At 35.4% G+C, this 21077-nt stretch overlaps 1 protein-coding gene across 1 annotated transcript in view; it reads left to right on the forward strand.

Moving 5' to 3' along the window:
• Kap3 (kinesin associated protein 3) overlaps positions 1 to 21077 on the forward strand; it is a 383344-nt gene that overhangs the window by 159334 nt on the left and 202933 nt on the right. The window contains exons 10-12 of the mRNA XM_090368616.1: positions 1339 to 1501; positions 2007 to 2107; positions 11202 to 11423. Coding sequence (XP_090224742.1) covers positions 1339 to 1501; positions 2007 to 2107; positions 11202 to 11423 — 486 coding nt within the window. The remainder of the gene's footprint in view (positions 1 to 1338; positions 1502 to 2006; positions 2108 to 11201; positions 11424 to 21077) is intronic.

Raw genomic sequence — 21077 nt, forward strand, 5'->3', positions numbered from 1 at the left:
TGTTAAAATTGGTAGAGTAGTTAATGATCACTGTCAAGCTGAGCTTCTTCAGAGAGACCTAGATAGACTTCAGGAATGGTCAGAAAAATGGCAGCTATGCTTTAATCCAACAAAGTGTAAGATATTACACCTGGGAAACAGTAATCCCAAAATAACTTATTCACTTGGTGGAGTTCAACTAAACCCAGTTACTGGAGGAAAGGGACTTGGGTGTTACGATACGGTCAGACATGAAATTCTCTGAGCATTGTAAACAGGTTGCAAGGAAGGCCCATGGTGTCCTATCGATGATCTATCGAACTTTTGGAAGTAGAGATAGGGACGTGATAATCCCATTATATAAGGCTTATGTTAGACCATACGTGGAATACTGTGTTCAAGTATGGAGACCGCACCTAAAGAAAGACATCGAGCTTCTTGACATCGGCAAAAGGGCGTCCTTATGAAGAAAGACTTTGAATATGTGGGTTGCAGAGTTTGGAAACTAAACACCTTAGAGGAGATTTGATTGAGGTGTTTAAGGCTCTTAGAGGCATCAGTAAAATGAATGAGGAAGAAAATTTCAAGATTATAAATGATGCTAGAACCAGGGGACATAAATTCAAGTTACGGGGGGGGGAAATGTTTAGATTGGACTGCATGAAATTTTATTTTAGCCAGCGAGTTATAAATTACTGGAATAAGTTGCCTTCATGGGTGGTAGAGGCCGACAGTTTGGGGAAATTCAAAGGTCATCTGGATAGTACTTTCGGGTAAGGGAAGCGCATAGGACGATAGGTTTAATTTCCTTTTTTTTTATTAATTTTTATTATTTATTATTTTTTTTTTTTGTTTTTATCATTGTTTTGTTTGGATTTATTTCTCTTTTTTTTATTTTTTTATTTTTTTTGGCTGGTGCAGCATAAGCCATACGCTTTCTTGCACCATGCGGCCATTACTAATACTAATACTAAAATATGAAGTAAAAAATTTAATAAAGTGTATCTCTAATACCATAACAAAGATATGCAAAAATTTGTTTTTGATATGCATCTGCTATTAAACCATTATGTGTATGGGAAAGTTAATCTCCCTTTATGAACTTACAGTTGTGAACTACTGAGTGGTATTTGTAAATTGTTAGTGTGCTGCTCTATAGCTGATTGCTTATGGCAAATGCAAAGTTGGTACTTGTCTCTTTTGATAGGAACAAAAGAAAAGAGAAGGAACAAAACACTGTATTGTGCTTAGCATGTATGTACAGACAATATGAATAGTTAAACCATAAACATAATTTTTAAGATAAATATGTGTAATTGTAAATGATATATATATATATATCTCATGATTATTTTTCAGGCAGAACATAATGTTGTAGAAAAAGTAGCCAGGTTGATACCCAATGATCATGAGGATCTCTTGAATGTAACCCTTCGCTTACTGTTGAATCTTTCATTTGATCTTGAATTACGTAACACAATGGTCAAAGTGGGCCTGCTTCCCAAATTAGTCAATTTAATTCGTAAGTATTGTCATGTGTTTTTTTTTAATGATCTAGTTTAAAAGTTTTGCTCTTGTTTTGATTTATATGAAAGTTACTTATGCTACAAAGAATGACTGAAAAGTTTTGACTTAGAGTGAAAGGAGGAGGAGGTAAGAAAGATAAATACATTTTAATTTTCTTCATAATCTTGTCTCCATACTGATAGATTTCTATCACCATTTCTGCAAAGGTTAATCCTATTCTCAAAAATGGTTTTGTAAAAATCCTCAAAAAAGTGGCCATTACACCTGATATTAACTGATTTATTTGAAAATGGCTAACTGTTATAGTGAATAAAATCAGTATAGCTTATTTAATAAAAGGAAAAAAAAAAAAAAAAATGCACTCACGTCATAAGCTTATTAGATAAATATAGATAGAGATTGAAATGAGTCATGAACATTTGCTAGAGTAATATGTTTGGTTACAGAAGTAAAGTGTGATTGATTTGACTTATGTTTTAATACATGTTTTTCTTCTTTAGCTGTCGAATGCCATCGTACTGTAGTGTTATGTATACTTTATCATATAAGTATGGATGATCGCTGCAAGTCTTTGTTTACATATACAGATTGTATTCCCATAGTAAGTTTTTTTTCTCCATATACTTAATATTTTAAGTAATAGCAGCAAATTTCATTTGAAAATACAGTGAAGCTTACTTATGATGAGTGTTTGGACTGCTAATTGCTGGGCTAAATTGAAGGATCATTATATCTGACATAAAAAAAAAAAGTGCATTTGTTAAAAAATTTAATGAATGTAATTCTTACAGATAGTTAAATTATGTTTTTATTGTTTATGTATTTACAAGTGGAGTTAAAAAATCATGTACAAAGACAAAAAAACTTTACATAATTAATAGTTAAAAATTCTACCTGTTGTCAGCTGTAATCTTTTGGGCTTGCTGTTTGATATCAGATGAATGAACATTGCCTGAAAAGATTTTGATTTTCTATCACTGCTGTCCATTAAAAGTGCCTTGATGCACTATTGACAGTAATCAGTCCATTCTGTGAGTATGGTTTGTCTCTTCAGTGAGATGTCTTCTCCTCTGCTTGATCACTGTGATGCAGATGGTGGGATTCTTGATATGGTAATGCATTCCTCATAGTCATCCATTTATGTTAACTCAATGTAGTGAGTAATAATCTCCCTTTTAAGCCACTGATAGTGGAGAGTCATCTTGGAAGTGACATTCTGCAGTCTGGATTTCTTGAATAAGTTTTAAATACATTGTGGTGTTGATGGCTTTCCAGGCATCATTTTTGAGATGGATGTTGTCAAGGACAAATTTCTATACCGAGCTTTTTCTGGTCTTCTGGATATTAGAACCAGATGATGCCAAATATGTGATTTGAAAACCTTGTTTTCATTTTATTTTTGGTGAGCATACAATAATCCTTATGATACATTGGTCCTTATGAGAGCGTTTTTGTATTCTGCACTTATGGGCTGGAGATTTGCATATGTATCCACAGTTTAGAATAGGGGATCAAAAGGTGACATGAGTAATTACAGACTTGTTAACAGACCTTAACTTCTGTTCCAGAAGTTAAGCTAAAATAATGTAGTCAGAAAAGACTCCATTATTTTCACTGGAACAAAATTTCACTGCATTACATCTTAAAGGAGGAATGCAGGATCATCTAGACAGGAATGTAGTTATACTGCAGTCACAGCATGGATTTGTTAAGAGAGTTTTATCTGACCACTCTGATTGGATACTATGATGCAGTAACAAAGGAACTGGATGCAGAAAATAATTTTGATATCATATACAGTCGGTCCTCGTATAACACGTGTTTACATTACACGAATTCGATCATACACGATTTATAAATAGGGGAACGTTATCTTATATAACACGAACCGAATTCGCTCATACACGATTTCGCCTTTGTATTTACAAGAAATGGCAGTCGAACACGGAATCACCCCAACTGAACGCAACACGATAGGAATGAAGAAGTTTCTGAAAATGTATTTATGTGTTTATATCAGTGAAGGGGAAACACATTTCACCATAATAACGTAAAAACCAACACAATTCCAGCTATCGATATAATTGCAAATGCAATTAGATGGAGTTTACTACCAGTTTATAACAGATTCCACTAGCAGAAACGCAACTGGAAATTGTTTTTATTGTTTTATGGTAGTAACCCCTAGAAATGTGCTTTAGTAAAATGTGAGGTGTTAATAGTGTATCTTGGCCTTTACGGTGTTGTTTATTCAGTTGCTACACGCGCCCAGCTTTGTTTATGTGTATCAAGCGTGCCTCCTCGTTTTGTAATTGTGCTTTATTCCCTAAAAATTAGTAAAATACTTAAAAGGTGTGAAAAGGAAGTGTCCTGGCGAAGACACTGCAGATTCAGAGGGGAAAAAAAAAAAGCAATATCGATAAACAGAGGCGGACTGTGTCAAAAATTCTTACCCGGGAAAATTTATAGTGGCCTCATACTACGGTTTATGGCCAAAATCACACAGGCCTCCGGCCCACCGGGATTTCCCGGGTAAGGCTTATGGCCAGTCCGCTTCTGTCGATAGAGAAAAAATATCAAATTGTGAAATGCTTTGAGCGAAATGAAAGCACGTGCTACAGACATAAATGAGGCAACGCTGAGAATTACAAAGAATGCGGAGAAAATAAAAACAACTTTCATAGCGGGAACAACTCAAAGTGTAATTAAAATCCATTAGATTAAGACAAGAATTGGAAGAGATGGAACTGCTGTCATCTGTTTGGATAGAAAATCAAACAAAAAACAAGTTTGCTTACGATAGAAGCAAAAGCATTAGCAATATTTTATTACGACTGTTTTATTTAACATAAATTTTTTATGAATAAAATACGTATTTTATTCGTAAAAAATATTTTTAGTATTAAAAAATACTAAAAATACTTTATTATAATAAATAATAAAAAAATAAATATTTTTTATTATTTATTATAATAAACAAAAAATTATAATATTATTTTTTATTACGTATTTTAATCGTTATAAAATACGTAAGTATTTTATAACGATTAAAATTCCCCACTTATTTATTGTGTTTGGTAATGTTTTGGTTCCAAATGTGTGTTCAATCTTGGGTGGTCGGCACCTAACCCTACTTTTCCCATAGGGCCTGTTGTTTATATTGCACGATTTTGCATTGCACGAGGTTTTCTAGGAACGCAACTATCGTGCTATAGGAGGACAGACTGTACTTGGATTTCAAGAAAGCTTTTGATACTGTTGCACATAAAAGACTGCCATACAAATTGGAGCAGTGTGGCATTAAGGGTAAGTTACTGTTATGGATAAAGGGATGGTTGAGTGGGAGAAGACAGATTGCTCTTTGTCAGTGTCCATTAATAATTATTAATGGACATTGCTCTTTGTGGACTAATGTTATTAGTAGAGTCCTCCGGTGTTTGGTGCTGGGCCCATTGCTATTTTCTATATTTATTGATGATGGTATATCAGGCTTAATGTCTAAGTTTGCAAATGATACAAAGGTTGGTAATTAGTGACAGTAATCAAAGTAAGCTACTTGCAACATAAAAGACTGCCATACAAATTGGAGCAGTGTGGCATTAAGGGCAAGTTACTGTTATGGATAAAGGGATGGTTGAGTGGGAGAAGACAGATTGCTCTTTGTCAGTGTCCATTAATAATTATTAATGGACATTGCTCTTTGTGGACTAATGTTATTAGTAGAGTCCTCCGATGTTTGGTGCTGGGCCCATTGCTATTTTATATATTTATTGATGATGGTATATCAGGCTTAGTGTCTAAGTTTGCAAATGATACAAAGGTTGGTAATTAGTGACAGTAATCAAAGTAAGCTACTTGCAAGAAGATCTAGAAAAATTAGGCAGATGAGAAATGCTAGTTGAAGTTTATTATTGATAAATGCAAGGTACTGCATATGGGTAGCAGCAATGTACCAACTTTGTGGCATTAATGTACCAACTATGTGGCATTAAACCCAGGTTAGTGGAAAATGAAAAATACCTGGGGCTAATTGTGCAGTCAATTATCTCTAATTATCTACCACCTATAATGAAGTTTTCTGAGCAGTGCAGAAAGGCTGCTAGGACAGCTCTTGGGGTTTTGTCAAGAGCTTTGCTAGTAGAGATAATCTGCATCTTGAGTATTGCATGCAGATCTGGAGGCCTGATTTTAGAAGGAGGTAGAGCTGCCGAAACGGGTGCAGAGAAGGCAGTGAAATTGGTGAAGTGAAGAAAAGGGAGGTCTTACCAAGAAAGGCTTCATTTCTGTAAATTGCAGTGCTTGGAGACACCTGCAAGATGATCTGATTGAGTTGTTTAATCCTTTCAATGGATTAAGCAAGCTCAGTGCTGATGGCATTTTTCCTCTTGTTTGGACTACACACAGGAGGGGGAATAAATTCAGATTGAGAAAGGATGGCTGCTTGACAGATGTGTGGGGGTTTGCCAGCAGGTGGTTGGAACAAACTTTGATCTGTTGTGGAAATAAGTAGTTTGAATAAATTCATGGAATAACTAACAAATTATTGCAGGGAATGGACAGGTGATGTGGGAAGGGTTTTCTTTTTTTTTTTTTTGCTGATGCTTTATAAGCTTCCTTTCTTGCATCATTTGTGACTACTAATACTAACAACTGTAACTGTGTGGTTAGTATGAAAGTACAAGAGTCATGCAATGCATGCTGCAGGTTTGAATCCATGTACTACTTCAAAAATACAGTAATATGCATATAGTCTATCTTAAAGACCCTCTGACCTTATGTAGCCATGTGGAATATTGAAAGAAAATACATTTATTTAACTGGAAATCTGGAATTTTTTCAGATATCTATACTTTGTTGATGACCAGATAATCAAGTTTCCTTCTTGATTCCAGACATGTTGGTGCATAAATAACACCACCAGTTTGTATGTAAAATAAAAAAGTATAACTCTGATATGAACTGAAAATCCTTCACTGGTATTTTAGCCTCAGAAGAAATGTATTGAAGGAAAATTTAGATGTAATATGTTAAATTTAAGTAAATTTGAAATTATCTGGGCTGTTCCACTACTTCTGCCATAGTGGCTCTAATCCTAATAAGTTTATTAATTTCAACTTTAAAAGAGTTTACAACTTCATTGTTATGGCAGCCAAATTGAACAGCACTCAATCAACAAGAAGCATTTTTTATGGCAGTGTTAATACAGATTTTAACACAGGATGCATAACTCTGACCATATATATCTCAGGAACATTATCTCAGACCTCTGACAAGTATATATTCGTGTCACAGATCTGATTAGACTGCCTCTTCCAGTTTAGTTGATGTCATTACCTCCTCTATGGGTGCTGTTTCTGTATGGTTTCCAGTATGTTATGTCAGTTTCTAAGTCTGACTCTCCATTTCCCAGCTTGCTCTGTGATTTCAAGTTGGTCCCATTCATTTGTATGTTATTGCTTTGTGTAGTGAAATATTTTATAACCACCTCATTGAAGTACAATTTCTTACACTATAATTCTCTTTGCAAGTGCAATGTTATCAAATTCTTACAGTAATGTTCCTTTCTTTTCACTATGCACTCACTTAAATTGTGAATTTCAATATTCCTTCACAATCTTTGATAATTGATGTGTAACTTGCAGCTAAGTTCAATGCAAGGTTTAGCCTGTAGGCAAATGTGCAGGGGGAACTAATAGATTTTCAGTGACACAATTTCCCACTTTCTAATTATCTACCACCTATAATTTACAATATGTACCTTTCATAACCATTTTTTTAATTGAGGAAACAAGCAATGAAGGTGAAAAATCATGCAAACATTAGTAATAGTGGCAGATGATACAAGGAAGCAAACTTATACAATATCAGCCAAAAAAAAAAATCTTTATCTTTTTTATTGATTTAATTAATTTATTCAATCTACCCAGTTCCACAGCATCAATGGAAGTTCTATCAAGTACTCTCTATGGAAAGCAAATTTTTGTACATCTTTATTGCAATCATCCTTTTACAACTATATTTACAACATTTACATCTATATTGCAATCATCTTTTTTAACTGTCCAAGAAAGAGTAAGGATGCTATCAGCATTTCGTTTACTCAATCCATCTAAGTTAGTCTGACTCTCCATCTAGTCTTAAACACTCCAATAAGGTCTCACCAGTGCCTAGTTTTTCCAGACACTGCAATTTACAAAATTTTTCTTTTTTTTTTTTTGTTAAGAGTACTCATTTGTGTCCTTGACTAATCTCATTGCTTTTCTCTTGCATTCATTCCAACAGATCTACATTCTTAAAACAAGCCTTCCAGACCTATATGCAGTACCAAAGATGTGGCCTAACCATTGCCATATATAATGGGATAATCACCTCCTTGTCTCTGCTGGCAAAATTCCTGTATATCATTGACAGAACCCCCATCAGCACCCTGTCAGCATTGCTCAGAGAACTTCATGTTGGACTGTACAATTACCCTGGGTCTCTTTTGCTCTCCACCATTTTAAGTGTGCTATCACCCAGTGTTGTTATAGGATTGCTGCTTCCTGTGTGTTGTACATCATATTTATCAGTGTTGAACTTAACTGCCACTTCTCAGCCGAACTGGCTAATTTTTTTAAGCCTCGATGCAGTAGTATTCATTGATTTCTGTCATTAACCACCCTGCCAACCTTTATCATATGCAAAATTATCATAGACAATAAACTTGGTATGCATTCATAAATATTGTTAATAAATATTGAAAAAAATAAGGGATCCGGTTCTGAACCCTCAAGGATTCCATTAATAACCATTAGTCCAAGAAGAACAGTGTCCATATATAATACCCTCTGCCATCCATCCATTCTCATCCTCCTCATATACTCATCCATCCATTCATCCATAGTAGTAAATGTTCTTTAATGTGACACTGCTTCAATTTGTGCAGCAGTCTTTGACACTTTAGAACAGTGTCAAAGCTTTATTGAAATCTAAGTTTACATCAAAATTATTTTTTGCATCCAGTTCCTTTGTTACTGCGTGATAGTAGATTTTAAGATTCATTAGATAAGATCTCCCCTTAACAAATCCGTGTTAGAGTCATAATCCTTAGGGCTGTAATCCCGACAAGCCAAAATTGTGACAAACCAAATCCTGACTCACTATAATACACTCTTAGTAACAGCAAATAAGAAAAAAAAATTTAAAACTTAATTTTATTCAGTAGTTTTTATATTTACACTGATTTTATTTGTAAAATAATAAGAGAAGTTTACCTCAATATAGTACGTAGAACACTTCAGTATGATACTCTCCAGAAATTAAAATGAAAAATTAAAAAACTTACATTAGAGTAAAAAATAATTAAAAATCAATTTAACACAATAAAACTCAATTTAACACAATTAAAAATCAGTTTAATGCAATTAACAATAAGAAAATTTAATTAAAAGAATTTAACAAAAATATCGCAAAATGATTTCTCGTTTTTTCGTTAAATTCTTTTAATTAAATTTTCTTATTGTTAATTGCATTAAACTGATTTTTAATTATGTTAAATTGAGTTTTATTGTGTTAAATTGAATTTTAATTATATTTTACTCTAATGTAAGTTTTTCGTTTTAATTTCTGGAGAGTATCATATGGAAGTGTTCTACGTACTATATTGAGGTAAACTTCTTATTATTTTACAAATATTGATATCAACGTAGAATGTATTGAGCATTACAGCTCTGGTTCATACTATTTAACACTGATTTTATGAAACATGCATTACAAGCATTGCATGTTTTTCTGAAATGACATAAGTTATTTAATTATTTTAAATAATTAATGCCACTCCACTTGCTCGAATCTTTTTCCAATCACACTGCCCCATATGAAAGAAACAAACTTTGTTCAATACATCAGGAAATTCATTTTTAGAAGTGTTTATGGCAGCCAGTTCTATATCAGTTAATATTGTCTGTAGTTGCAGTTAAATTTCTTTCCTTCAGAAAAGTTAGTTAAATCTTGAAATAAACGTTTATAACTTTCTTCACTCTTGCTGGTCATTAACACAAACTAATGTTAGAATTCAGTAATCTCCAGAACCAACTGGTGCATGTATTGTATAAAGCTGATAAAAAATTTTGTGAACAGTTTTGAATGTACTGTCCGTAATCCAATATTGAGCCTGCAATTAAACATTGAACATTTACTTTTATTATAAAAAAAACCGAAAAAAATCCTTTCATCTCCCGCTACAGAATCTATAACCAGAAATAACTTAAAATTTAATGTTTCACACAAAGCAATTGGAATGTCAGTTTCGTCCAGTGATTATAGCTCTGCCATTTGTTCATCTTTTCTCACCCGTTTTATTTTCTTGTAGGGAGTGTTTATTGACATCATATACAGCTGAATATGTTGAGGGATGGCAATGCCCTTGACTTGAATAATATAGATGGCAGATTTTTCATTTGTTTTGCATGCATCTTAATTTGCCCAGTGATAGCTTTTAACAGTGGTGGCACTTGATGTACTCCTCTTGTATACAGGCAACCCCTGTATAGCACAGTACTTCTGGAGTATGATTATGATGTTCAAACTTTTGATGGTGATATTGCCTGTTCAAATATTTTGTCATTGCTCTACAATTTTCTGATTTTCTTTCACAGCACCAGAAATAAGTATCCTCACAATGTTTATCTTTTCCCATTAAATATCCGTGTATAATTTTGTTGTTCCCTTTTGAGATGGAATGGTTTCACAAATTTCATCCATTTGGACAAGAAGGCTGATAAGTTCTATTTTGTATTCACTATTATATAGGACTGCCATCCTACCTATCCACTTACCTACTGTAATCCTTTTTCAACAGATTTCTCAAAAGAAAATATCCAAGCAAATATCCAAAAAAAAGTCAGTGAACAGAAATATCAATTAATTAATAAACTAGAACAATGATGTAAAAAAAAAAAAAAAACCTATTAATTCCTAGAATTTTTAATTCTTGGAATTAATAGTCTACTATTCTTGTGCTGTTGGTATTATAGCTTGTTGGGATTTTTATTTTTGGGTATTACACCATCGGGATTATGGCTATTCAGGATTACAGCTGTCGGAATTATGGCTGGCACTGAACAAATTAATGCAATTTCCATATAATTGCTTTCCTGTCGAGGTGATCCTGCACCACTGACTGCATTATTTTCCTTGGAAAGCTTACAGGTCTGTAATTGCTCACTTCACTCTTTGACCCCCCCCCCCACACACACACACATGAATAGGAGAGATTTTTGCACATCTTCAGTTGATTGGGACCTCCCCAGAATCCAAGGATACTTTCATAATTATGGCTGAAGGTTTGCTTACCTCTCTTGCCACTTCTCTTAATAGTTGACAGAATTAAGTTTTCTGCTAAGATAATCAATGGGTTGCAGTTTTTCTTTAAATTGTTGTTCAATTATAGCAGCTCCCAGTGTCAATTGAAACATCACTTGATATATAGAATGCTTTACCCAGTTTAGGTCTATACAAACAGGCATTGCAATCAAACACTTCTTCAGTATATCAGATATACTTTTCCGTGCTTGATATACAAGAGATTTTGATGTCGTGTGTAGATCAGTTTTGAATTTTTTTATCATGTTAATGTTATTTTAAAAGACTTGAATTATGGTGTTTCTTAATAAATTAAGTATTATTTAGAATTACTGAAGTTTATTTTTTTTTAGGTTATGAAATTAATTTTGGAGTGTCCCGAAGAAAGGGTACCATTACATCTTGTTGCTTTGGGAATCAATCTGTCTGCAAATAAAAGAAATTCACAACTGATATGTGAAGTGAATGGTTTGAAGCTTCTAATGAAACGAGTTTTTCGTTTCCAAGACCCCCTCCTCATGAAGATGATCCGTAATATTTCTCAGCATGAAGGGCCAACTAAACTACTGTTTCTGGTAGGATTTTAAATAATTTGGAAAAAATAATAAAATGAAGACCAGTCTTAAATTTCTTTTGGAGCTGATATATATTATTTAGCTTATTCATAGCAATAACCATAAATATTTCCTCTTGTATACAGGCAACCCCTGTATAGCACAGTACTTCTACAACTCGGTTTCACTCTAACACAGTTTGAGAATTACTGGAAATCTTGCATAACACAGTATTTTTGAGCTTTTACTGGGAAAACCCTGCTATTATAATTAGATGTAATTTTCAACGTTTCCATTCCTTTTTGTGAATCCCTGCTGCTGTTGACTCACTAGTCGTTATTGCCTTCGTTATATTTTTCTAAAGCACATTTCTGGGGGTTGCTGCCATAAAACAATAACAACAGTTTTCAATTTCCAGTTTATTGGTCTTTTCTTGTTAGTTTAATCAGTTATAATGGGTAGTAAACTCGATCTTCTTGCTTTAGTACCAATAGCTGGAATTCTGCGGGTTTTCATGTTTATCATGTTATTGTGGTGAAATGTGTTTCCCCTTCCATGAAATATTCAATCATATAAAAAACATAAATAAATTTTCAGAAACTCATTACTCCATATCTCACTTGTGCATGTCATGTTTGTTGCAGTTTGTGTGCGCCGTGTTCTTTGTTATTAATTGCTTATCATTTTTACTATTTTAAATTTTACGACAAAAAAAAAAAAAGTCAGTGAACAGAAATATCAATTAGTTAGTATGTATACATATTAATTAACCTATGTACATAGTGTAAATTTATTTTTATTTTGCTAACCTGTGGGAAATATTCTTCCGATTTTCACATATCATTTAACTTTGCTAATTGTAAGGTAATAAAGTTAAATTTGTGCTTTATATTTTTAAAGCTGGGGTCCACTGTATTTTGTTGGGAGATCCCTGGGTTAGGTTCTGTGCTATTGAACTTGTGCTTGTTTGAGACCATAAATTGCAATTTCGAAGTGTGTGGTTCGTGACTTTTAAAGAGGGCAGAAGATACACAAAATCTAGATGCTGCAGAAGAGATTGTGCTTAGCAGGGATGAAGAGGAAGAAAATTAAATGAACATACATTATCTGACATATAAGTATCACAGTTTGTAAGTTAAGACATTTGTTCAGTTACTATTTAAGTTACTACTATTATAAAAATAAAGTTAAAATATTAAGTTATTACTATTATAAAAATTAAGTTTCTGATAGTTATTTTAAAAAAAACATAGCTTTTGGAATGTAACCTTCCTTTTTGTACTGGTTCTTAGTCCTGTATAACACAGTTTTGCATTACACGAGATTTTGTAGGAATCAAACTACTGTATTATACAAGGGTTACCTGTATATATATATATATATATATATATATATATATATATATATAAGAATTAAAAATAATTAATAGAAAATACTAAAAGATGGAGAAGTTATTAACACAAGGTGCCAGGCCTAATAGAAGAAAATAAGAGAAAAAGAATATCAAGAACCTAATGGAAAAAAAAAAAAAAAAAATGTAGAATTAAGTAGAATTAACAGGCCAATCATATGTACAAATGCTGAAAGGGAAGTAGAAATTAATAAATGTAGTGAGCATCAAAATGAGGGTTAAAAAAAAAAAAAAATTGATGCAAACGAGATAAAACTAAATAAGATAAAATTGGTACATGGATCAGGTATTTCATCAGGGGACTACACCTGATCAATGTACCAAAACACTGCGTTTCTATACAAACCCATGTTGATGGAGGAACTTTAAAATATAACTGAAATATACAAAAAGGGGGGGAGGGTTAAAAATAAAACCTCCAAAACCATGAGTAAGGTAGCCCTAACGCAGTGTGTGAAGTTAAAATAAAACAATTAAATTAAGTCCAAGTAAAGTTTAAATGCACGCGGGTTAAAATGAAAAGTTTTGAAAAATGTTTTTGAGAAGGGTGATTTATGTAACACGCAGTGGTATAGAAATAGGAAGTGATGCAGGGTAAGGGAGGGAAAAAGGTAATAAAAATTAAAAATTAAAGAGGCGAAAATAGCAAGAATAAGAAAAGTAAGAATGTCCGAATCGCCCTCGTATTGCACTAATAGTTCAGCTGACGGAAGAAAGAAGAATAAAAAGTAAACAGAGAAGGAAAAGAGTTTATAGGATGCTAGGCAAGCTACGTGTGTAAATACCCAACCTCTTAGAGAGGGCCTTGGCTGTGAGAGTGTTAGTAGAAGTGGAAACTAACACCACTAGCCTGTAATATATTTTTTTTTGAGTGCCGAATGCCGAAAAAACAAACAAATAGCCGAAAAGTGAATAAAAATAGTGAAAAGAAGAAAAATTAAATACCTTTAAAGTTATGCAATATCAAACTGGGCCAAAATGTAATATATAATGAAGAAAATATTATAAAGAGAATATTTTGAGAACACGATTAAAAATAGAATATAAACAGAGGGAGAACTATGACGATAGTGGAGTTGCTCAGAAGAAAAGAACAATGGAAGCCCTCTATAGTTAAAATGAAATGGAGAAAAATGCATATGATTATAAATAATTATTAATAATATTAATATAGAAAATACCATATTTCCCCATGTATCAGATGCACCTTTTTTTGAAAAATTTGGGGTATAAAAACTGGGTGCATCTTATACAGTGGTTGTAGATTTTTTACTTCCATTTCCTGCTTTTTCACGCTTGTTGTCTTTGCGCTCATTGTTTCGCACTTGTTACCGGTATATTAGGTTATGTTTTGCCACGTTCTGCCCAGAAATGGCTCAGAAAAGATTTTCGTACTGAATTCAAGTTAAAAGTGATCCAGTTTGCAAAAGTGAATGGAAACTTTAGCCTTTCTTCGTAAGAGCACCACTTTGTTATTTCACTAATTTTGTTGCCCTTCTCTGTACTCGTTCCAGCATCTCTACATCCTTCTTGAAATGAGGCCTCCAGACCTGTATACAGTACTCTAGGTGTGGCCTGACCATTGCCTTATACAAGGGAATAATCACCTCCTTATCCCTGCTAGAAAAATTCCTATATATCATCAACAATACACCATGAGCTACTCTTGCAGCCCGTCTGCACTGTTCAGAAAACTTCATATCTGCCTGCACAACCACCGCCAGGTCCCTTTCATTCTCTACCACTGTCAGTGTAGTACCACAGAGTTGATACGTTGCTCTGGGGTTGCTGTTTCCCATATGTAGTACTTTACATTTGTCAATGTTAAACTTCATTTGCCACCTCTCAGCCCATCTGCTCAACCTTTCCACATCCTGTTGCAATAGCATAGTGTCAGTAGTGTCCTTGACAACCCTGCCAACCTTTGTATCATCGGCAAACTTGGACATTAAGCTTGATATACCATCATCAATATCATTTATAAATACAGAAAAACAATAATGGACCCAATACTGAACCCTGAGGGACTCCACTAATAACATTAGTCCACGATGAGCAGTGTCCATTGATTACCACTCTCTGTCTTCTCCCCCTCAACCACCCCTTTATCCATAGCAGCAATTTGCCTCCAATGCCACACTGCTCCAATTTGTGCAGCAGTATTCCATGTGCAACAGTATCAAAAGCCTTTCTAAGATCCAAATATATGATATCAAAGTTATTCCCTGCATCCAGTTCCTTTGTGACCACATCATAATATCCAATCAAGTTGGTCAGGCAAGACTTGCCCTTAACAAAACCATGGTGTGTCTGAGCTATAACTGAAGTCTTGTCTAGATGATCCTGCAGTGCTTCTTTAACCAGTGCCTCCATTAATTTTCCAGGAACAGAAGTTAAACTAACAGGTCTATAATTACTTGTGTCGCCCTTTGATCCTCCTTTGTGAATTGGGGTCACATTTGCACATCTCCAGTCCATGGGTACTTCCCCTGAGTCCAAGGAAGCTCTCATAATTATGGCTAAGGGTTTACTTCCTTTGCTGCCTCTTTTAATATAACTGGATAGATCTCATCCACCCCAGGTGCCTTTCTTGTATTTAACTTCAACAATTTCTCCTCCACTTTACTCTCAGTTATTACAAGATTCTCTAGCTCACTGCCAGAGTTGAATACACCTCTGGCATTCCCCTCGCTGAATAACTCCTCATGTGTGAATGTCGATGCAAAATATTCATTGTTTGTTAGCTACCTGAGCAGGATCATCAACAGTTGAACCATCAATATCAAGTGGACCAATCTGATTCATCCCCTTCCTTCTAGAGTTTACATAAGTAAAGAACTCTTTGCTGTTTTTCTTTGCATCCCTTGCCAAAGATTTCTTGTAATCTGCCTTCGCCTGCCTAACCTCCTTTTTAACTTCTTTACAGATCAACTTGTATCTATCATAGCTTCTGTGTCACGTGTTAATTTGTATGTATCCCATGCATTTTTCTTCTCTGCCATATGTCTCATTAGTTCATCTGACATCCACTTAGGCCTACACCTTGAACAATATTTCTTAGTTGGTATGTAAAGCCTAGTAGCTTCCAAGATAAGTTCTTTGAATGCTTCCCATTTTGAATTTGTTATTCGTAACATCATCAGTTTGTCCCACTGTATAGAATTTAAATACAGTCTCAGTCCGTCGTAGTCGCCTTTACGAAAGCAATAACCCTTCCCTTTACCCCTAATGGTAGTTACCTCTTTGAGTAAATCCCACTTCAGCACACTGTGATCACTGCCACCTAGTGGTTCATTTACCTGCAGATTCTTAATGCATGAAGAATCACTACTGATAATCAAATCAAGAGTATTACTCCCTCTAGTTTCCTCCCGAACATGCTGATGTAGAAAACAATCATCCAATAAATCCACAAAAGCCTTGCTAGTGTGTGAGTGACCAGCCCCCAAATTCCAGTCAATATCTCGGAAATTAAAATCCCCCATTATAAGACTCTCTGATTTACTGGCCCGTTCTATTTCCCTGTACAGTTTCTTATTATACTCATCAGATTCATTAGGCCTATAGCACACTCCTACTCTCAATTTTGATCTCCCAATGCTTATGTCACACCAAACTGACTCGACACTGCACTGTCCAGCAATGTCGACTGGCTTCACTTCCTTGGATTTTATGTATTTCTTAACGAACAGCATAACCCCTCCTCCCTTCCTATCCTGTATCCTTTCTGTAGACATTGTACTCCCCAAATGCCAGTTCTGCATTCCTTATATCTGTGTGATACCAGGTCTCTGAAATCCCCACAATATCTGCCTTTGATGTTTTGAGCAATACCTCAAATTCATCAAATTTATTTACTAAACTCCTAGCATTGGTGTACACGCAAGTATACATGCACCTGTTCTTTTTCTTAGCTACCCTAACACAACCTATGTGTTAATTTGTACCCCAATGATTCCCTGCAGTCTCTGAAATATCCTGCATCTTATTTTCCAGGCTGCAGCTCATTGCAATAGAAGCAGTGCAAGAATTACTTTCACCTCTGCCAGTGGCTACTGTTAATCTATTAGTCCTTGTATCCCCCCAATCTAGCAGTTTTTCGACCCACCTAACACTGCCTCGATAGCATCAGCAAACATTCTTGCACCCTTTCTATTTAAGTGTATCCCATCCCTGTAGAAGCAGTCTCTCCTGTTAAAAAGTACAGACCAGGCTGAAAAAAATTCTACCCCTTGAGCCTTGACAATCTTTCCAGGGTCGAATTGATTGACAGGGCTCTCATCGTATACTCCCTCCTATCGTGTCTGGGCAGAATTGCAGACACTTTCAAATTCAACCCTAATTCCCGGCTTTTTTTTTTCAACAATGATATTCATCCTATTTTTGTGCAACAGATTTTCCTATTTTTAGTCGTAATGCTGGGGAAACACCATAATTGGCTTCTTTATCCCAAACCAGCTTTATTCTCTTCATTTTAAATCCCAAGATAAATGGAAAACACTGATTATAAAGAAATTAAGAATTATTCACTGAATGCACTTGCTTAAACATTTGTTACAACTGAACAGGAAACTATGTTTGTTAACATCTATGATACAGGTTAGAATGAAGTAATTATGAACTTTAATATAAAAGATAAAATTAAAACAAAAGTAAAGTGTTAATACTTGGGATAGGTACAAGATCCCACTCCAAAATTTATTGGCATAAAAGATAATGGGCCTGTGGCACTTGTTTCCATAGTTTTGCAAAAGAAGAATATGGTAGAACTAGTGGATACGATAACTAAATTAATTTTAATACGGTAAAGGAGCTTTTGGGGTAACGAACCCCTTTCTCAGCTAACATACACACAGAAATGTAAACATTTCTTTGTTGAACTTCTTGTTTACATTTATGTGTGTATGTACTTAGCCAAGGATGGGGTTCGTTACCCCGAAAGCTTCTTTATTGTATTAAAATTCATTTAGTTACTGTATCCATTGGTTCTACTGTATTCTTCTTTTGCAAAATTTATTGGCATAATAGATAAAAATATTAGCATACAAAATTCTTGGCCATCAAATAGATGCAATCAGTAGCTGGAGAGAAGTACAAAAAATATGGGTATGATTGCTTGTGTAATAGTGACTAATAAAACTATTAATCTCTCATAATTAGTAGTACAGTGGGGCCTTGACTTACGATGACATTGACATCTGATATTCTCAGGAACCGATATACCTACCATATGATCTTTTATTTTAAGGACCGATGATATTTGCAGATACCGATGGCTTTGTGATATAGTTGGAACGATACATGGGTGGAAATTTTCAGACGCATTGCTCATGGAACATCACTCTTACAATTATTCTCAACCAGTTAGCATCTTTGTTGTTGTTCACCGCATGGCATGCGGAACATCACTCGTACGATTGTTTCAGATCTATGACGATCTGAAACTTAAAGCTCCATCAACCAGTGACAGTGTAGTGTTGAAGACTTAAAGCCAGAAGAGGCTGGTTCGAGCGCTTCAAAAAAATGGCAAATACCAAAAGTGTTGAAACGATGGGGAGGCATCCAGTGCTGATAAAAAGCAGCTGAGACCTTTAAAATTAAATTCCAAGAGTTTGTTGATCAGGAGGGTTATCTTCCCCAGTAGGCCTTTAATATTGATAAAACCGGTCTCTTATGGAAACGAATGCCCAGGAGAATGCATCACTAAGGATGAGGCTAGTTTACCTGGACATAAGCCTATGAAAGATAGGCTCATTCTCCTGTTGGGTGCCAATGCCTCTTGAGATTTTAAGCTGAAGCCATTGGTTATGTATCACTCTAACACCCCCAGAGTATCTAAACAGCAAAAGGTCGACAAAGGAATACTGCGAGTGTTTTGGTGCAGTAACAAGAAGGCGTGGGTTATAGATATGTCTTAAATGAATGGTAGCTTGAAGCTTTCTGCCCTTCAGTGAAGAGTTATCTTGAGAAAAATAAACTTCCTGTGAAGGCACTGCTCCTGCTGGATAATGCACCAGTCCATGTTCCCAACCTTGTTCAATCTCTTGAAGCATAATTTGAATGATAAATTTCCTGTGAAGGCACTGCTCCTGCTGGATAATGTGCCAGGCCATGTTCACAACCTTGTTCAATCTCTTGAAGCACAATTTGCTTTGTAGTGACCTCTGATGAAAAAGTCACTCTCAAAGATTTTTGGAGGTCAAAGTTCAACATGCTAGACTGTGTGAGGCTGATTATAAGTTCTTGGAACGATGTTTCCACCAGGTGCTTAAATTCAGCCTGGAAAAACATCTGGCCTTTAATCATTCATAATGTTGACCAGTTTGAAAATGATAGTGATTTGACAAAAGATATTGTCACCCTTTGTAAATCAATGTGTCTGGAGTTGATGAAGAGGATGTGGAGAATCTTATTGATGCTCATGGGCGTGAGCTAACGACAGAGGAGCTACAAGAGTTGGAGAAAATTACATTAAGTGAACTGGAGAGGAAGAGGAAGAAAAAGACACCCAAAAAGTGTCAGCTGAAGAGTTAAACACTGTCATGGGAGTGTTTAAGAGAAGTGGTAAAAAACACTGTGACATTGAAAACACTGAACTCATGATGTGCAAATTGGTAGATGAAGTCATTTCTTACTTCAGGAAGCTACAAAAAAAGTTGTCAAAAACAGTCCACTTTGGACAGTTTCTTTGCCAGTAGTGACAAAAGACTGAAAGGACACCTGATGCGTCTCACAACCACTACACACCACTGATTAGCATTAACAAAGGCACATGATGCAAGAAAGCAAGCTTATATAGCATCAGCCAAAAAAAAAAACAACAAAAAAAAAAACCCTATTTCACCCATCCACTTGCTCCAAATGTTTGTCAAGTTCTGCCTTGAATCTGTTTAAGCTATCAACTTCTACAATGACAGATGGAAGCTTGTTCCAGCAATCAACCACCCGCTGGCTAAAGGCAAACTTCTGCACATCTATCCTACAACTGTCTTTCCTCAATTTGAATTTATGCCCTCTCAGGCGATTATTCTGAGCAAGAGGAAGAATCCCATCTGCATTGAGCATGCTCAAACCATTCAAGGCTTTATACACCTCAATCAGATCACCTTGCAGGTGCCTAGTCTCCAGACATTGTAATTTGCAAAACTCAAGCCTTTCTTTGTAAGAGCAACCCCTTGTTCCATTCACTAATCTTGTTGCCCTTCTCCGTACTCGTTCCAACAGCTCTACATCCTTCTTAAAATGAGGCCTTTAGACCTGTATACAGTACTCGAGGTGTGGCCTGACCATTGCCTTATACAAGGGGATAATCACCTCCTTATCCCTGCTAGAAAAATTCCTGTATATCATTGACAAGACACCATGAGCTACTCTTGCAGATCATCTGCACTGCTCAGAAAACTTCATATCTGCCTGCACAATTACCCCAGGTCCTTTTCATTCTCTAGCACATGTGGTACCACAGAGTTGATACATTACTCTGGGATTACTGCTTCCCATATGTAGTACTTTACATTTGTCAATGTTAAACTTCATTTGCAACCTCTCAGCCCATCTGCTCAACTTTTCTAGATCCTGCTGCAGCAGTGTACTGTCCTTAGTGTCATTAACAACCCTGCCAACCTTCGTATCATCTGCAAACTTAGACATTAAGCCTGATATACCATCATCAATATCATTTATAAATACAGAAAACAACAATGGACCCAACACTGAACCCTGAGGGATTCCACTAATAACATTAGTCCACGAAGAGCAGCGTCCATTGATTACCACTGTGTGTTCTCCCACTCAACCAGCCCTTTATTCATAGCAGCAATTTGCCTCCAGTTCCACACTGCTCCAATTTGTGCAGCAGACTTCCATGTGCAACAGTATCAAAGGCCTTTCTAAGATCCAAATATATGATATGAAAGTTATTCTTTGCATCCAGTTCCTATGTGACTACATCATAGTATTCAATCAAATTTCTCAGACAAGACTTCCCCTTAACAAAACCATACTGTGTCAGAGCTATAACTGAAGTCATGTCTAGATGATCCTGCAATGCTTCTTTAACCAGTGCCTCCATTAATTTCCCTCGAACAGAAGTTAAACTAACAGGTCTGTAATTACCTGTGTCTCCCTTTGATCCTCCTTTGTGGATTGGGGTCACATTTGCACATCTCCAGTCCATGGGTACCTCCCCTGAGTCCAGGGAAGCTCTCATAATTATGGCTAAGGGTTTGCTTACTTCTTCTGCCACCGCCTTTAATATAACTGGA

Source organism: Mastigoproctus giganteus, chromosome 2 (assembly GCF_048544385.1).
Source record: "Mastigoproctus giganteus isolate SK-2022 chromosome 2, ASM4854438v1, whole genome shotgun sequence".
Taxonomy (NCBI): domain Eukaryota; kingdom Metazoa; phylum Arthropoda; class Arachnida; order Uropygi; family Thelyphonidae; genus Mastigoproctus; species Mastigoproctus giganteus.